The 20,182-nt window shown below is 45.6% G+C and overlaps 2 protein-coding genes across 2 annotated transcripts in view; one reads left to right on the forward strand and one right to left on the reverse strand.

Annotated features, from left to right (window-relative positions):
• The window catches only part of ATF1 (activating transcription factor 1), a 109,997-nt gene extending 103,461 nt beyond the window's left edge, over nt 1–6,536 (forward strand). The window contains exon 8 of the mRNA XM_063952255.1: nt 6,374–6,536. Within this exon, the coding sequence (XP_063808325.1) occupies nt 6,374–6,518 (145 nt within the window). The 3' untranslated portion in view covers nt 6,519–6,536. The remainder of the gene's footprint in view (nt 1–6,373) is intronic.
• A 1,295-nt stretch (nt 6,537–7,831) lies between these two features.
• Nucleotides 7,832–20,182, reverse strand: part of TMPRSS12 (transmembrane serine protease 12) — a 236,167-nt gene continuing 223,816 nt past the window's right edge. Inside the window, exon 5 of the mRNA XM_063952256.1 lies at nt 7,832–7,917. Coding sequence (XP_063808326.1) covers nt 7,858–7,917 — 60 coding nt within the window. The 3' untranslated portion in view covers nt 7,832–7,857. The remainder of the gene's footprint in view (nt 7,918–20,182) is intronic.

Genomic DNA, 20,182 nt, shown 5'->3' on the forward strand with positions numbered 1-20,182 from the left:
ATACAGGCTGCACGCGGAGACTTCTCCAAGACCCACTGAACCACCATTGTATCTGGTACCAGGGGGTTGATAGTGAAGAGGGGAGCTCATAACCAGCGGTTCTACCGCTGTGTGGAAAGTTACACATAAAGGACACCCAGCGGGGCGCTGCTCAGTCTGTGGTGTAGTGTGCTGGTTCCAAATTCTCTCTGTCACTCCCTTCAGGGTAGTCTGGGTTAAGTGTGCATATCTTACCAATACTGCACTATGTTTTCATACTAATCTGTGTGTTTTTTACTCAAGCATGTCTGCAAATAAGTCTGTGTGTACTTTATGCTAGGCTAGGTTTACACCTGCCTCACAGGGGTCCCTTATGTGTACCCAATGCTCAATTCCTTCACAAGGTAGTAATGTGCAGGAACCGGAGTGGATGGAATCATTTAATCATTTCCAGTATTAACTCAGAGTTAGTTACAGCTAAGCATGAAAGACAGACCCTGAAACAAACTATGGACACGTTCATGGTAGCTGCTGCAGACCACAGACAGGCTCTTCAGCCCCCCTGTTGGTCTCTCATAAACGCACTCTCCCACAATTATTACAATCTGACTCTGAACTACCAGAGTTAGATGACGGAGATGCAGAAGTGGACGAGAATAATTCCCTGTCCCGAGGTGTTGAGGCCCTCATTTACGCTATTAGAGAGGTGTCAATATCCCTGGTAAGGAGGAAAAACAGACAGAGGCATTGTTTTTTAATGTGAAACTAAAGTCCTCTGCAACCTTCCCGGTTTCTAAGTAATTAGATTCCCTGGCTAAGGCTGCGTGGATAAATCCTGACAAAAATTGTATTACCCCTAAACGGATGTTAAAATAATTTCCTTTCCCTACAGAGGATAGGAAAGTCTGTGAAACCCCATCCACAGTGGATACTTTTATATGTACCTGGAGCTGTTACCTTAAAAGACCCAGCTGATCGCAAGATTGAAACCACTCTTAAATCAATTTTACTCTGCAGCGGGTGTAGCCCAGCGCCCTACCATAGTATGCGGCTGGATTTCTAGAGCCATGGTAAAATGGTCCGATGAGATTCTGAAGGGGTTACTTACACTACCTCAGGAAGAGATAGCTACATTACTACAACACATCCAGGATTCTGCAAACTATGAGTGAGGCTGTTAAGGAACTTAGTATCCTTAACGGCCGTACCACTGCTATGGCAGTATCTGCTCATAGAGCCCTGTGGCTGCGACACTGGTCAGCGGATGCTGATTCTAAAAAAGAGGTTGAGAACCTTCCTTTCAAAGGTGATGCCTTGTTTGGGGAAGAGCTGTAGTGGATATCTCAGGCAACTGCCGGTAAATCTACATATCTGCCGTCTGCCCCCCCACCAGACAGGCGTCCCTATCTTGGACCCCCAGTTCTTTCAGGTGGCCAGATTCAGAGGCAAAGCCAGAGGTGCCTCCAATGCTGCTAGAGGATCTCGCGGTAAGTCCCGGAAACCAGCAGCTGCCGGACCTGCAGACCAGGCCTCCGGATCCTCTTCCACGTGACTGTTGGCCCCAGCAGCAAGGCGACTTTCAGATAGGTGCTCGCCTTGAACACTTTGCCCACATTTCACAGGAAGCAAGGGTTTCCTTACAGCAGGCAGTGCAAAAGCTGCTTTCTACAGGAGTTACTGTTCCAGTGCCTCCTTAGCTGCACTCACAGGGGTTTTACTCAAGGGTCTGTGGTTTTGAAGCAGGGTGGCTCTGTACGACCGATCTTGAACCTCAAATCCTTGAACCCGTACGTTCATATTCAAGATGGAATCCCTAAGAGCAGTGATAGCGACTTCGGAGGAGGGGGAGCTTCTGGTGTCCCTGGATATAAAGGACGCATAACTACATATCACAATTTGCCCCCCCTTCCCAAGCGTTCCTCAGGTTTGCGATTCTGGACCAGCATTTCCTGTTTCAGGCCTTTTGTTTCGGTCTCTCCACAGCCCCAAGGGTATTCACAAAGGTCATGGCGGAAATGATGGTACATCTGCGCATGAGGGGTGTCCAAATAATTCCGTACCTGGATGATCTCCTGATTAAGGTGGTGTCCAAAGAACAACTACTGCACAGCATCGACTTGACTACTCTCTTGCTTACGGATCACGGATGGATACTCTGTTTTCAGAAATCTCACCTGGAACGGTCTCAGAGAATTCAGTTCCTGGCGATGATCCTGGATACGGTGTCTCAGAAGGTTTACCTCCCCATGGACAAGGCCTTGACTATTCAGTCTATGGTCCGGGTAGTGCTGAAACCTTGCATGGTCTCAATTCATCTCTGCATCCGCTTGCAGGGTAAGATGGTGGCCTCCTATAAGGCGATAAAGTACGGCAGGTTCCATGTGCGACCATTTCAACTGGATTTGTTGGACAGATGGTTGGGATCTCACCTGCACATGCATCAGCATATAACCCTGTCACCGAAGGCACGGATATCCCTGCTGTGGTGGCTCATCTGGTGGAGGTTTGGAGTTTCAACACCCTGTCATGGACCTTGTTGACAACAGATGCCAGCCTCAGGGGTTGGGGGACTGTGACTCAAGGAGCGCAGTTCCAGGGGACATGGTCGTTTCAGGAATCTGCTCTTCCAATCAACATCCTGGAACTCAGCAATTTACAATGTTCTAATACAGGCAGACAAGCAAAAAAAGAAAATAGTGTTGCAGCGCATATAGATTAGAATTATTAAAAGTCTATTTATTAAGACACATATATAAATAAAATATATTATGCAAACTATGCAATTTATACCACCGGCCGGTCAGTACCCTTTTACAATAATTATTGCACATATAAACTAGATATAGCATATATTGTAACGATTTACTTCCTATCCGTTCAATATATCTTAGTAACACTTATTGCAATGATTAAAATATAATTGATCTAATAATTACTCAGGCTGAATGATACACACAGTGTTCTTTCCTGTGAGGTTATATGACAGTCACTTTGATGAAAAAATGATGAAGTCAAGTTATTCCTCACATCAGGTGCAAATAGATGTGCTTTATATGGCCACAGCCTGTAATAAAAGTGAGCCAATGCTCCCTCTAAAAGCGTGTCTGGCCAGACATTTATATAGTACGGTCTCACCGCTCCTGTGCGTGGATAATTTCACCCGAAATGTCCTCCCCGGCTGCTGGTGCTTTCAACCCTTTATCGCGCAGTCATCTCTGGGGGACCATAGGAAAGAGGTGAAGAATTCCGATAGCACCTTGCTGGAGTGTGCGTTTTAGCTGTAGAGACCTCCGGATAGTGGTGTATATATAAATGTCTGGCCAGACACGCTTTTAGAGGGAGCATTGGCTCACTTTTATTACAGGCTGTGGCCATATAAAGCACATCTATTTGCACCTGATGTGAGGAATAACTTGACTTCATCATTTTTTCATCAAAGTGACTGTCATATAACCTCACAGGAAAGAACACTGTGTGTATCATTCAGCCTGAGTAATTATTAGATCAATTATATTTTAATCATTGCAATAAGTGTTACTAAGATATATTGAACGGATAGGAAGTAAATCGTTACAATATATGCTATATCTAGTTTATATGTGCAATAATTATTGTAAAAGGGTACTGACCGGCCGGTGGTATAAATTGCATAGTTTGCATAATATATTTTATTTATATATGTGTCTTAATAAATAGACTTTTAATAATTCTAATCTATATGCGCTGCAACACTATTTTCTTTTTTTGCTTGTCTGATTTTTCAATCTAATAGGGGTGAGTGGCCCTATGTTGCTGGCAGCATATGGATTAGAAGTGACAGAGCGCTAGATTCAGTATTGGTTGTTTGGTCTTCTAATACAGGCCTCTTACCTCCTTCATAATCAGGCCATCCAGGTGCAGTCGGACCACGCCACGGCAGTAGCGTACATCAACCGACAGGGAGGAACAAGAAGTAGGGCTGCAATTGAGAGGTGTCAAGAATACTCCAACGCAAGGACCATCTCAGCCGTTTACATTCCAGGAGTGGACAACTGGGAAGCGGACTTCCCAAGCAGGCACGACCTCCATCCGAGAGAATGGGGCCTCCACCCTCAGGTGTTTCAGCAACTTGTTCACCGGTGGGGTTGTCCACAGATAGACCTGATGGCTCTGACAACGCCATGGACTTACCAGTTAGTTTACCTGTTTCCTCCAATACCTCTAATCCCAAGAGTTCTCAAAAGACTCAAACAGGAACAGGTTCAGGCAATTCTCATTGCCCCGGATTGTCCTCGACTGGCCTGGTATTTGGACCTCCTGACCCTGCCGTTGGAGGAACCCTGGCCTCTGCAGCTTCTCAAGGACCTTCTTCAACAAGGACCATTAGTCTGTCCAGACTTACAGCGGCTACGGTTGACAGCCTGGAAGTTGAGAGGGAGATTTTAACCAGGAAGGGTCTTCCATCCAAGGTGGTTTCCACTATGGTAAAGGTCCGTAAGCTGGTTACCTCCAAACATTACCACCGTATTTGGAAGAAATGTGTTTCTTGGTGTGAGGGTCGAAAATGTTCTCCTGTGGAATTTCATCTGGGCCGGTTTCTACTGTTTCTGCAAGCAGGAGTGGATTAGGGCCTACGATTAGGCTCCATCAAAGTTCGGATTTCGTCTCTATCTTCTTCCAGATACAACTGGCAGTACTTCCTGAAGTACAGACCTTTCTTAAGGGGGTGTTGCACATTCAGCCACCCTTTGTTCCGTGGGACCTCAAATTGGTGTTGACCTTTCTCCAGTCGGATTGGTTTGAACTTTTGCATAAAGGTTGACTTAAAATACCTGACATGGAAGACTGTTATGTTATTGGCCTTGACTTCGGTTAGGAGAGTGTCTGAATTGGGGGCCTTGTCCTGTAAGAGCCCATAGTTGGTGTTTCATGAGGATAGGGCGGAGCTCAGAACTCGCCCACAGTTTTTGCCGAAAGTAGTGTTGGCATTTCATGTATATCAACAAATTGTGGTTCCAGTCTTATCAGACATTTCAGTTGCTCCAAAGTCCCTGGATGTTGTGAGGGCTTTGAGGATTTACATGAAGAGGACTGCTCGTCACAGGAAGTCTGACTCGCTTTTCGTCCTCTATGATGCTACGAAGATTGGTCGTCCTGCCTCCAAGCAGTCCATTGCTTGTTGGGTCAAATTACCTATCCAACAAGCCTATACTTCGGCTGCTCTACCGTGTTCGGTTCAGGCCCACTCCACAAGGTCGTGGGTTCTTCATGGGTGGTTGCCTGGGGCGTCTCGGCCTTACAGTTGTGCCCGTGCAGCAACTTGGTCTGGTGTGAACACGTTTAAGTTCTACAGGTTCAACACCTTGGCCAAAGATGACCTTCAGTTTGGTCAGGTGGTTTTGCAGAGGTCTCAGCACTCTCCCATCCATTCTAGGAGCTTTGGGACGTTTGCATGGTAATATCCTATTCCCCAGTATCCACTAGGACTTTAGAGAAAAACAGGAATTTAATACCTACCAGTAATTCCTTTTCTCGTAGTCCGTAGTGGATACTGTGCGCCCGCCTCTGTGCTTTGTTTTCCTGCTTACCTGTTTGTAAGTGTTATGGTTGGGTTTGCTGTGTTTCAGTGTTCCATATTTTGTTAGCGTTGCTATCCTTCTATCGTTAGCGTTGCTTTCCTCTGTTCTGGTTAGCTCTGCTATCTTATTGTCTGTGTGTTGGTTCGTTATTTACCGCTTTATGTGTTCTATCCTTCTTTCAAAGTATGTCCGTCTCCTTGGGCACAGTTTCCTAGACGGAGTTTGCTAGGAGGGGCATAGAGGGGAGGAGCCAGCACACACTATTGATTTCTTAAAGTGCCAGGCTCCAGCGGACCCGATTTATACCCCATTGTAATATCATGTTCCCCAGTATCCACTACGGACTACGAGAAAAGGAATTACTGGTAGGTATTAAATTCCTATTTTTTCCCCCCTTGATTCAAATATTGGACAAGTCAAGCTGCATGTTACAAAAACCAAACAAAAAAAATCCCTTATACAGGGTACACGCTGGCTGATACAGTGGGTGTTCAATTGAAAGGTCGATATATCCTGGGTGTTTCAGCGGGTGTGTACCAGAGATATGTTTGTGAATGACGTATTTCAGACCTATCACGACGGCCCTGCAGCACAGATATATCAGCGCATCGTGCTGTGTGTACAGGCGGTTGCTTCAGGGGTTGACCTATCGAGCAGCCAAATCGGTAAGTGTGTACATTTACCTTGATCATACCCAGACTTACTTGCTAAAAGGATATTTCACCTGCAACACAGAATGTGGTATATGTCCTAGTAGCCATTTAACCATGGCAGGATTTATTGTGTTTAACAATAGAAAATAACGCATCTGTAACGTCTGTGCCCTTGGATTTTAGGGAGGCCGCCCGAGAATGTCGAAGAAAGAAGAAAGAGTATGTTAAATGTTTGGAAAACAGAGTTGCAGTTCTTGAAAATCAAAACAAAACATTAATTGAAGAGCTAAAGACTTTAAAAGATTTGTACTGTCATAAAACTGTTTAAAATGTTGTGTTTTTGTCAGCTCTGTATTTTAAGAGGTTTTTTTGTTGTCCCTTTTATACCAAAATTTTCTAACTTTTATGTGAGGCCATTGACGAAGGCTTTTTTTTTACCTAGTCTGCTCAAGCTATTAGACATAAGAAAACACAACTTGCCACCATATGTTAATATAAACATGTGATGAATAGGAAAACTAAAACTACATTAAAATGGAAATGGTTTATTTAAACATGGGAGTCACCTGTGGTCTAACCTGGGCTTTGACTGTGGCTCTAACTAGTTTAAATATGTCTGAGCCAAATGCAGGCAGATTATGCTGGGACTTACAGTAAGACAGCTAGAGGGGGTGGGGGGATGCCGTCTGTTACTATGCCGGCAACGGGGCGAGCGCAAAGAGTCCCCTTGCGGGCTCGGTGGCTCGCACTCACAGTAGGTTCTATTCCCACTCTATGGGTGTTGTGGAGACCCAGAGTGAGAATAGCCCCGGCTGTCGGCATTGTCAACGATCGGGATTCTGGCGTCTGTATCATGACCGTGGGGATCCCTACCGTAAGCAAATTAACTGCATCCCCTAGTCAGCCATCAGTAGACTGATCCTGTTAGTAACTATTCTTTAGAATGTTTTTAGACCACACAAAAATTACAGAAAGTGGAACATATTGTCCTATGTGTTTTTTGTTTTTTTTGTTGTTTTTTTTTACTGTTATTCTGGGTTTATTTTTTATGTAATTGTATGTACATACTTTACCTCGTTTTATTACTCCCATTTTCAGGTTAAGGATTTTTTTTATAGAAAAGTATCACTTTTACAGTAAAAGGTTTGCTTATTTCAGCAGGCAAAATTGTAATTATGTTGTTTTGTAGTGTTTATTATATGAAATATCCATAAGGGTTTTAAAGGGGAATCTTTTGACTTTTATTCTGGTAGCCTAATTAAATAGACAGAACATGCTATTTCATCCAGTGTCCTGAAGACTGGTTAGGATGAGCTGAGCAAACGTTTTGCAATGTATTCTGATTTTGGCTACTAGGTGTGATTTACATTTCTATAATAAATGATGTGTGATTATTTACATAATGTGTAATTGCTTATGTCCAATTGGATTTACTTTAAAGTTCATCAGTAAAACTGTTGATTTAGTAAAAAAGAAAAGGAAGTTTCAGTGCAAGATATGTTTCTAGCACTAATGGGTGTGAGAGAGCAATAAACAGGAATTGGTCACTCCTAAAAATACGTTTTTCAGAGAATAAATTGAGTCCGTTTTTCATTTTCATGGTTTTCCTTTTAGTAACGTGTTTAGTGAAAATGATCCAGGAGAGAGAACAGTGGAGTTCTTTAATGTCAAACCTTTTCAAAATCTTTCCGTTGATTTGCTGTTTCTTTGTTTTGCTTTCTTTTATTCTGTAAAAACAAATACTTTTTACATTTTAAGGCACTTATGCATTAAAAACTAAAATGTGTGCGCTGTATCTAAGGATATGCATTAGCACTTTCAAAATAAAAAAACAATATAATACAGATAATGTGTTTTTGTTTAGTCCTATATTCCAGCAGTGACCGTTTTATTTCTGACTAAGCTGAGCTGTTTGAAAGTAAAAAAAAAAATGCACACAAAACATCATATATATATATTTTATACAGACATTTCTGAATTCCCTATAAGGTTTGCATAACATTCATTAACCATGTCATTATTCCAAGTGCATTTATGAAGGAAAACTTTATGCCAATGAATGTTCTCAGTCCTGATGTATTATAAATCCTGCCATCTATTTTGTCTGTGGCATTTGTCGTTCGCATACTCAGCCAGTTTCCATAATTTTCCACTCGAGTGTAAACTCCGGGATAATGAGCTTTAGCACAATCATATCCAAAACTGGTTATACCTAACTGGTAGAACCTGTCCCTTTCTGGCATATAGCATACAAAGGGTCCTCCACTATCTCCCTAGAAAATAACATATATTAGAACTAATTAGATAGTTGTGTACATGAACATTTACAGTGATGTCAATGTTAAGGTAAAATTACTGGTAATATTAGAAAGCTTGGCATACTGCTAGGCCAGTTCTCAAGCAACACCATAACAGGTCATGTTTTCTGGATATCTTTAATCACTCACAGGTGAATTAATCTATTTTGCTGGATCAGTAATTATCCCGCTTGTTAACCATAGATAGAAATTCTGAAAATTTGAGCTATATGGGGTACTTGAGGATCGGAGTTGAGCACCACTATGCTAAGCAATAATGAGGGGAATGCCAGGGACAACTTTGGAATGCAGTTTATTTTAGGCATGGTGCACCAAATGATAGAGAACCCTGTCCCAGTCATTCCCTAGAATTAATTTGTATACCTGTAGTTGTGACCTGATATTGAAGGAGCTTCCAAATCAATATATTGCACATAAAAGTTGTTTGTTCTTGAATAATGGTTGGCCTCCATTTAACATGAACTATAATGAAATTTCCAAATGACCAGACCTCAAATTATTTACACACATTGTATATGCTATGGGGTAAATTTACTAAGGTGGGAGATTTTTTAGAACTGGTGATGTTGCCCATAGCAACCAATCAGATTATATCTATCATCTGCTAGAAGCAGCTAGATAAATGGTAAGTAGAATCTGATTGGTTGCATCACCAGTTCTAAAAATCTCCCACCTTAGTAAATTTACCCCTATGAGTGGTTATAATAGAATTGTTGAGTAAATGCATTTCCCAAAAACAAAACTATGCTGTCTATTTAGCAAGCTTTGGGGAGAGAGGTATGGGTAGATGTACTATAGCGGCACATATTGTGCCACTACAGCTCTTCCTGCTTCGCCTCATTACTGAGGTGAAGCAGGAAGGTACATCGACTAGATGTAAGAACATCTGTGCCGGAGTGGGGGAGTAAACCCCCCCCCCCCCCCTCCAGGTGATACCCGCTAGAGGACACAGCATTTCAGCTTAGTGCTGATGCACTGTCTCTCTCCCACGGCCAGCTCCGGGTTACATGCACAGGATCTCGCTACGCTCGCGAGATTTCACATGCAGCCGGCACCCGCCACAGCCAGGGACAGAACCTGCTGTGGTGTTTGGCAACGACACCTGCAGCTGTCAAAATTGATAGCTGCAGGTATCGGAACAGTCACGACCGTTCATACATTGCCCTGCATATCGGCGTGCTTTCTTTTAGATAGCACAGCGCCCCTGTCATTCAGCATGCACCTCCGCTGTAATACATGGGGATCAGTATCCGTGCACATAAAAATTTTGCCATGTAAATGATTGTAAGAGTTCTACTTATTTTAAAATGGCAATCTCTCACTTTCCCCTAAGGCTTAGTAAATAGACCCCTACTGTAATAAGTAACAATGTTTAAATGAGCTTTTCCCCGGACTGTGATGTTAATGGCGCCTGAGATCCTGAGAATGGGCAACTTTGTATGTATTAAAGTACAGTTACAGAAGATCATTAGTTATTCGCCATTTAGCCGTCTGTAATCTAAGTAACTACCAAACATTTTGATGAGTGCTGCACACACTCAAACTTTTCAGTCGGAGTAACAGCTCCACGCATCCAACTCAAGTTACAGCAGTATTTGTTTATGCCTTGATGTTTTAAGATTGTTCACAACCAAAGTTAAGATCTCAGTGGGTTCTAACATTTTTAGTAGCTTTGTTTATGGCAATACTTAAATTGTTTCTTAGCAGGTGGTAGTGGTACCCATTCTGCTTGCAGGTGTAGCGGTCATCAGAATGTTAAATTAATGATAATGTGAGTGCGACTGTCTGACATGTTTCCTCTGATCACTTGCCAGTCTGGGGAGACCTTGCTGTTAGATTAGCATTATGCATTTAAAAATGCATGAGGCTAATCGCTGTGTGTTTGGCTTCAGTGTGACCTCTCTGCTTTGTGCAGAGGTAGTCACATAACATGGAAGTCAGCTGTTTCTGTCACATCGGGAGCAGCCATATAAAACCCAAGACTGTGTAGATGGTACTCAAACTCGAGTACCACCTGACCCTGCTAATAGCACCACCAGTGGTGCGCTAATTTAGATGAATGCAACAACTGTCCAGGTACTGATCTGTTACAGGAACAGCTGAGGAAAAAACTATAGAGGAGATGCTAGAAGATTAGTAGTACTAACAATATTTCTCTAGCATCCATAAGGGATATTGGGGGACACATTAGTACGATGGGTATAGACGGGGTCCAAAGGAGCCGGTGCACTTTATATTTCTTCAACTGGGTGTTCTGGCTCCTCCCCTCTATGCCCCCTCCCACAGGCAGTTTAGAAAAAAAGTGCCCTCAGGAGAGGATGCACACTCTGCAAGCTCCAGAGAGTTTTCTTCAGTTTTATTTCAAACTTTTATTATTTTCGGTATGCTGTTTGGGCATCAGCCATGGGAGTTGGGGGGCCTCGCGAGGTGTCAGAGCCGCTTCCCCGCTGCAGGACCACCGTCCTGAGAGGTTGTTTGTTCAGTGGGGCACTGTGCTTTAGCTGTCACAATCGCAGCACGCCGCACACCCCTAACCTAAGCCTGAAGGTGACAACAGTGGTGAGTACAGATTGAGGGCACAGCTAGGTGGGGTCCCCAGTTAATTGTGCGGCTGACACGCAGGGTGGCATACGGGACCCGCTATAGCCCCCTGTGTAAACTGGCTAACGGGAGCTTAACCTAATACTTGTGTGACGTTTTAAAGACTTTTGGGAGACTTTGCCAGTATAAAGATATCAGTAGCTCTGGCACCATTGGGGAAGGGGGGATGCGGCGCTACCTCAGAGCGGGCTCAGCTGCATATTGGTGCCTTCCTCTGCAGCAGCAGCCTCACACAGCTCCTCCAGATGCTTGGACATGCTGGATCACTGGTACTACAAGGTGTATCCAGGGGGAGAGCTGCTATTATGCACATTCCCACATCCCATTAAATAAGATAGATATGTAAATACAGTGTTTCACTGAGTTACAGCTAGCAGCCTCACTGAGGCTATATAGCTTGGGTGTGCTGGTGCCTTCTCTCTGTCTCTCACAGTGAAGCAGGCTTGCATTATATTGTCTATTGTATGTTTATGTTGGTGTATTACTATCATCATGGTAAAACACAAGTTATGCAGTGTGTGTAACACCAGGTTCTCTCCACTTTATTCTGGCTCCATTTCTTGTGAACAATGTAGTCAGTCTTCACAAAACATTGAGGAGACTGTGGGGGAGGGTCAAGAGCCTCCCTGGCTCGGTGCCATCAAAACTATAATTTCTGATATGTCATCTCCGCTCACTGGAAATGCCCATAAATGCAAGAATTGCAGCAGGCTGTTGGGTCATTCCATGAAAATTAGTCTTTTTATGTAACATTTGTTACCAGTTTTCATGACAAGCTTTGCATCAAAATTAAAGCCTATCATGTAACACACAATGCACAAAATATTCAAAACGCATGCTCAAAAAAATATATTTCTGCAGCGGGGTACACTGGTATTCCACAGGGAATAACATCGGGGTGTAGAGTTGGATCTTGATCCGAGGCACCAACAGGCTAAAGCTTTGACTGTTCCCAGGATGCACTGCACCTCCTCCTATAGCCCCGCCTCCAGGCACTGGAGCTCAGTTTGTAAGTTGGTGCCTGCAGTGCAGGTCACTAACAGGTGGGGCTGCCCTGAAAAGAGCTTTTTAGAAGACTTCAAGGGCCGCAGCACTTTCTTTGTCTTTATGACATGCAGTGCTGCAGCTCCATCACCTCCCTCAGCGGCGCTGCATACTCCCGCGGCCTGGTTCCCGGGTACTTGCAGCGGAGACACGCTGGTTTTTCAGGCACACCACCGCTGTCATTCTCCAGGATCGCGTGGCTGCACTAAAGGGGGGAGGTAAGGTAAATCGTGATCCGGTCGCAGTCCCAGGAGATGGACCGCGCCACTGCTGTGGACACTGTCGCACAGGGACCCCACTCTATCCACCAGGGCAAGGAGCACAGGTCGAATTTATTAAAATCCGTTTGCAAAAGGCTCCACAGTACCCGGTGGTGAAGACCAGCAGAGGGGATAAGGCGCTGACCTGTAGCCCCGCCCCCAGCTCCGGGTGCCATCTACTACTGGTGTTCCCGCCCTGGAGCTGCATCTCTTTCACTCACTCCCTAAAGAGATTTTTGCGCCATTACATAGCTGGGCTGATCTCCGGGACTGCTGGGCACTGTCTCCTCTGTAAATCCGCCTGTATCATCCGCACTCTGCATTTACAGACACTTAAGTATTCTACATGTCATTTTAGACCGTGTTAGTTAAGAACAAGTGTACTGCTATCTGAATATTTAGTACAAGTATTCTGTGATATACATCCAGTGTTTACTGTGCATTGTTATATTTGTATACATACATACTTATATGTAATTACTAGTCCAGTGCAGTTTTATTGTTTATATGTAATAATTCCTGCATTGTACCTGTGACTGAGTGTGCCTATAGCTGCTGTGTGGATTCCATTCTTGTGTATCACACGTTTTGCTATCACTATATTCTCTACCCTGGGAAGCTAGGTGCGTCAGGGTCTCATATCCTATATAGTGCTACACATGGTATACTGTTTGTATTTCTCACTGTTTTTCAGTCACCCCACACTGCTTAAATTCTCTGTTTGTGCTCTGTATTTACTGTCACAAAACACAGGTGATTATTTGCTGTTTTTTTGTGTTTGGCTATATTGTACTGTTACGCCCCAAGGCTACATCCCATTTAATGTCTGCTACACAGGGCGGGACATCTGCGGACGCTCCTGCATCATGCAGTGCTGTCGTTATGGATTCACCAGTGGGGGAAGTGTTAGCTGCTGGTTCAGGCACTGGGTGTCATACATCTCCCAGTCCACCTGCGGCACCTGTGGCCAATCAGGACCCACCTTGGGCAGCTTTTTCAAATATACTGACTATGCTTGTATTGCGTCTTACGCCCCCTGTGGTGCCTCCCGTGCCATTACAGCCACATATTGCCCCCGTAGTCAATCCAGCGTTACAGCAATTAAATCAGACTTTGGTTAGACAAAAGTCCACCCCACGCCCCTCTGGGGTCAAGGGGTCATCTAAATGGGCCATTTCTTCCTCACAATTCACTAATTTTTTTGATAATTCCTCCAATGAAGATGGGGAATAATAAGATTTTACTTACCGATAAATCTATTTCTCGTAGTCCGTAGTGGATGCTGGGGACTCCGTCAGGACCATGGGGAATAGCGGCTCCGCAGGAGACAGGGCACAAAAAGTAAGCTTTTAGGATCACATGGTGTGTACTGGCTCCTCCCCCTATGACCCCCCTCCAAGCCTCACTTAGGTACTGTGCCCGGACGAGCGTACACAATAAGGAAGGATCTTGAATCCCGGGTAAGACTCATACCAGCCACACCAATCACACCGTACAACCTGTGATTTGAACCCAGTTAACAGTATGATAACAACGAAGGAGCCTCTGAAAAGATGGCCCACAACAATAACAACCCGATTTTTGTAACAATAATTATGTACAAGTAATGCAGACAATCCGCACTTGGGATGGGCGCCCAGCATCCACTACGGACTACGAGAAATAGATTTATCGGTAAGTAAAATCTTATTTTCTCTAACGTCCTAGTGGATGCTGGGGACTCCGTCAGGACCATGGGGATTATACCAAAGCTCCCAAACGGGCGGGAGAGTGCGGATGACTCTGCAGCACCGAATGAGAGAAACTCCAGGTCCTCCTCAGCCAGGGTATCAAATTTGTAGAATTTTACAAACGTGTTCCCCCCTGACCACGTAGCTGCTCGGCAAAGTTGTAATGCCGAGACCCCTCGGGCAGCCGCCCAAGATGAGCCCACCTTCCTTGTGGAATGGGCATTTACAGATTTTGGCTGTGGCAGGCCTGCCACAGAATGTGCAAGCTGAATTGTACTACAAATCCAACGAGCAATAGTCTGCTTAGAAGCAGGAGCACCCAGATTTTTGGGTGCATACAATATAAACAGCAAGTCAGACTTTCTGACTCCAGCCGTCCTGGAATTATATATATATATATATATATATATATATATATATATATATATATATTTTCAGGGCCCTGACAACGTCTAGCAACTTGGAGTCCTCCAAGTCCCTAGTAGCCGCAGGCACCACAATAGGTTGTTTCAGGTGAAACGCTGACACCACTTTAGGAAGAAACTGGGGACAAGTCCGCAGTTCTGCCCTGTCCGAATGGAAAATCAAATATGGGCTTTTGTAAGACAAAGCCGCCAATTCTGACAATCGCCTGGCCGAGGCCAGGGCCAACAGCATGGTCACTTTCCATGTGAGATATTTCAAATCCACAGATTTGAGCGGTTCAAACCAATATGATTTTAGGAATCCCAACACTACGTTGAGGTGCCACTGGAGGCACAAAAGGGGCTGTATATGCAATACTCCCTTGACAAACGTCTGGACTTCAGGAACCGAAGCCAATTCTTTCTGGAAGAAAATCTACAGGGCCGAAACTTGAACCTTAATGGACCCCAATTTGAGGCTCATAGACACTCCTGTTTGCAGGAAGTGCAGAAATCGACCTAGTTGAAATTTCTTCGTGGGGCCTTCCTGGCCTCACCCACGCAACATATTTTCACCACATGTGGTGATAACGTTGTGCGGTCACCTCCTTCCTGGCTTTGACCAGGGTAGGTATGACCTCTTCCGAAATGCCTTTTCCCTTAGGATCCGGCGTTCAACCGCCATGCCGTCAAACGCAGCCGCGGTAAGTCTTGGAACAGACATGGTACTTGCTGAAGCAAGTCCCTTCTTAGCTCCCGAGGCCATTAGTCCTCTGTGAGCATCTCTTGAAGTTCCGGGTACCAAGTCCCTCTTGGCCAATCCGGAGCCACGAGTATAGTTCTTACTCCTCTACGTCTTATAATTCTCAATACCTTGGTTATGAGAAGCAGAGGAGGGAACACATACACCGACTGTTACACCCACGGTGTTACCAGGACGTCCACAGCTATCGCCTGAAGGTCTCGTGACCTGGCGCAATACCTGTCCCGTTTTTTGTTCGGGCGGGACGCCATCATGTCCACCTTTGGTCTTTCCCAACGGTTCACAATCATGCGGAAAACTTCCCGATGAAGTTCCCACTCTCCCGGGTGGAGGTCGTGCCTGCTGAGGAAGTCTGCTTCCCAGTCGTCCACTCCCGGAATGAACACTGCTGACAGTGCTATCACATGATTTTCCGCCTAGCGAAAAATCCTTGCAGTTTTGCCACTGCCCTCCTGCTTCTTGTGCCGCCCTTTCTGTTTACGTGGGCGACTGCCGTGATGTTATCCCACTGGATCAATACCGGCTGACCTTGAAGCAGAGGTCTTGCTAAGCTTAGAGCATTATAAATTTGCTCTTAGCTCAGTATATTTATGTGGAGAGAATTCTCCAGACTTGATCACACTCCCTGGAAATTTTTTCCCTGTGTGACTGCTCCCCAGCCTCTCAGGCTGGCCTCCGTGGTCACCAGCATCCAATCCTGAATGCCGAATCTGCGGCCCTCTAGAAGATGAGCACTCTGTAATCACCACAGGAGAGACACCCTTGTCCTTGGATATAGGGTTATCCGCTGATGCATCTGAAGATGCGATCCGGACCATTTTTCCAGCAGATCCCACAGCAGATCTCCCACAAGAGTTGAGATAGTGCTACTCCGACCTCCAACTGTTCTCTGGACCTTGTTCATATCAGGAGGTCGTCCATTTTCTTTGAAGACGAATCCTCATTTCGGTCATTACCTTGGTAAGGACCCGGGGTGCCTTGGACAATCCAACGGCATCGTCTGAAACTGATAGTGACAGTTCTGTACCACGAACCTGAGGTACCCTTGGTGAGAAAGGCAAATTTTGGGACATGGAGGTAAGCATCCCTGATGTCCCGGGACACCATATAGTCCCCTTCTTCCCGGTTCGCTATCACTGCTCTGAGTGACTGCATCTGGATTTGAACCTTTGTAAGTGTTCAAATATTTCAGATTTAGAATAGGTCTCACCTAGCCTTCTGGCTTCAGTACCACCATATGGTGTGGAATAATACCCCTTTCCTTGTTGTAGGAGGGGTAATTTTATTATCACCTGCTGGGAATACAGCTTGTGAATTGTTTTCAATACTGCCTCCCTGTCGGAGGGAGACATTGGTACAGCAGACTACAGGAACCTGCGAGGGGGAAACGTCTCGACATTCCAATCTGTACCCCTTGGATACTACTTGTAGGATCCAGGGGTCCTGTACGGTCCCAGCGTCATGCTGAGAACTTGGTAGAAGCGGTGGAGGGCTTCTGTTCCTGGGAATGGGCTGCCTGCTGCAGTCTTCTTCCCTTTCCTCTATCCCTGGGCAGATATGACTCTTATAGGGACGAAAGGACTGAGGCTGAAAAGACGGTGTCTTTTTCTGCAGAGATGTGACTTAGGGTAAAAAACGGTGGATTTTCCAGCAGTTGCCGTGGCCACCAGGTCCCATGGACCGACCCCAAATAATTCCTCCCCTTTATACGGCAATACATCTTTGTGCCGTTTGGAATCTGCATCACCTGACCACTGTCGTGTCCATAAACATCTTCTTGCAGATATGGACATCGCATTTACTCTTGATGCCAGAGTGCAAATATCCCTCTGCGCATCTCGCATATATAGAAATGCATCCTTTAAATGCTCTATAGTCAATAAAATACTGTCCCTGTCAAGGGTATCAATATTTTTAGTCAGGGAATCCGACCAAGCCACCTCAGCTCTGCACATCCAGGCTGAGGCGATCGCTGGTCGTAGTATAACACCAGCATGTGTGTGTATACTTTTTAGGATATTTTCCAGCCTCCTATCAGCTGGCTCCTTAAGTACGGCCCTATCTGTAGATGGTACCGCCACTTGTTCTGATAAGCATGTGAGCGCCTTATCCACCCTAAGGGGTGTTTCCCAACGTGCCCTAACTTCTGGCGGGAAAGGGTATACCGCCAATAATTTTCTATCGGGGGAAACCCACGCATCATCACACACTTCATTTAATTTATCTGATTCAGGAAAAACTACAGGTAGTTTTTTCACATCCCACATAATACCCTTTTTTGTGGTACTTGTAGTATCAGAAATATGTAACACCTCCTTCATTGCCCTTAACGTGTGGCCCTAAAGGAAAATAAGTTTGTTTCTTCACCGTCGACACTGAAATCAGTGTCCGTGTCTGGGTCTGTGTCGACCGACTGAGGTAAATGGGCGTTTTACAGCCCCTGACGGTGTTTGAGACGCCTGGACAGGTACTAATTTGTTCGCCGGCCGTCTCATGTCGTCAACCGGCTTGCAGCGTGTTGACATTATCACGTAATTCCATAAATAAGCCATCCATTCCGGTGTCGACTCCCTAGAGAGTGACATCACCATTACAGGCAATTTGCTCCGCCTCCTCACCAACATTTTCCTCATACATGTCGACACACACGTACCGACATACAGCACACACATAGGGAATGCTCTGATAGAGGACAGGACCCACTAGCCCTTTGGGGAGACAGAGGGAGAGTTTGCCAGCACACACCAAAACGCTATAATCATACAGGGACAACCTTTATATAAGTGTTCCTCCCTTATAGCATTTTAATATATATTCATATCGCCAAATCAGTGCCCCCCCCTCTCTGTTTTAACCCTGTTTCTGTAGTGCAGTGCAGGGGAGAGCATGGGAGCCTTCCCACCAGCATTTCTGTGAGGGAAAATGGCGCTGTGTGCTGAGGAGAATAGGCCCCGCCCCCTTTTCGGCGGGCTTCTTCTCCGGAGTCTGTGATATCTGGCAGGGGTTAAATACATCCATATAGCCTCAAGGGCTATATGTGATGTATTTTTCGCCATACAGGTATTATACATTGCTGCCCAGGGCGCCCCCCCCCCCGCGCCCTGCACCCTCCGTGACCGCTGTGTGAAGTGTGCTGACAACAATGGCGCACAGCTGCAGTGCTGTGCGCTACCTGATGAAGACTGAAAGTCTTCTGCCGCCTGGTTCCGGACCTCTTCAATCTTCAGCATCTGCAAGGGGGGTCGGCGGCGCGGCTCCGGGACGAACCCCAGGGCGAGACCTGTGTTCCGACTCCCTCTGGAGCTAATGGTGTCCAGTAGCCTAAGAAGCCAATCCATCCTGCACGCAGGTGAGTTCACTTCTCTCCCCTAAGTCCCTCGATGCAGTGAGCCTGTTGCCAGCAGGACTCACTGAAAATAAAGAACCTAAAAACTTTTTCTAAGCAACTCTTTAAGAGAGCCACCTAGATTGCACCCTGCTCGGACGGGCACAAAAACCTAACTGAGGCTTGGAGGGGGGTCATAGGGGGAGGAGCCAGTACACACCATGTGATCCTAAAAGCTTACTTTTTGTGCCCTGTCTCCTGCGGAGCCGCTATTCCCCATGGTCCTGACGGAGTCCCCAGCATCCACTAGGACGTTAGAGAAATACTGATCCGTCAGACACTGATACAGTTGCTTCTGATGAGGAATCTACAACCCAGGTTGATGTTCCTGATCTCGTGGAGGCTATCGAGCTGTTTTTCCAGATTGATGAGGACACTGAGCCTCCTGTTACGTCTAAGAAACCAGATAAGTTTAAGCATCAGAAGGTTACTAAAGTAGTTTTACCTCATTCTGACCTATTAATTGACATACGTCAGGAATCCTGGTCATCTCCAGGGAGGAAGTTTTCCCTGTCTAAAAAGATGCTAGCTCGTTATCCTATCCCTGCGGAGTTGAGTAACAAGTGGTTAACTCCACCGCCAGTGGACTCTCATGTCGCCCGTCTTGTGGTGTCATCTACTCTGCCTGTCACCACTGTCACGTCACTGAAGGAACCAACAGATAGGTGTGTGGAGGGATACCTGAAGTCTATTTACACTCTCACCAGTGCTGTACATAGACCCACCCTCTTGGGCGGCAAAAGGAATTGAAGCATGGGTTCAGGCAATTGAGGATGAGCTACCTCAGGATTTTTCTGACACTGCCAGACAATATCTGTCATATATTACCAGAGCCTCTCACTATATTCATAAGGCAGCCTCTGATCCAGGGGTCATGGCGGCAAAGGCATCTACTACGTCTATCCTGGCTCGCTGGATTCTGTGGTTGAGGACCTGGAAAGTGGACCTGGACTCTAAAAAGACCTTGGAGGTACTTCCTTTCAAAGGAGACATACTGTTTGTGGAGGATCTGAACAAGATTGTGACGGACTTGACGATGGCCAAGACTGCGTTTCTCCCAAGTACTAATCTTTCTGCTCAGAAGGCTAAGAGTACAACTTTTTGTTCCTTTCGATCTCCAAGTAAAGCAAAAGGTCAGGCGTACCCGAGACAGGCTCGTACTTCCAAAACTACTAAGCTCAAATCTAAACAATCCTGGGCTGCCCATCAGCCTGCTTCCAAACAAGACAAGCCTGCTGCATGATGGGGCGGGCCTCCCCCTGGGGTACCCCAGGGTGGGAGGCCGACTTCTGCAGTTTGCCCAGGCCTGGTTAAAGACCACTTCAAATGCCTAGGTGCGGGAAGTTGTCTCTCACGAGTGCGGGAAGTTGTCTCTCACGGGTATGCAGTCTCTTTCAAGAGACGTCCCCCTCGCCAGTTCTGTTCAATGGTTATCCCCTCGGAACCGTTGAAAGCGCAAGCTCTACACTTGGTTGTACAATCCCTCC

This window comes from Pseudophryne corroboree, chromosome 2, assembly GCF_028390025.1.
Source record: "Pseudophryne corroboree isolate aPseCor3 chromosome 2, aPseCor3.hap2, whole genome shotgun sequence".
Lineage (NCBI taxonomy): Eukaryota > Metazoa > Chordata > Amphibia > Anura > Myobatrachidae > Pseudophryne > Pseudophryne corroboree.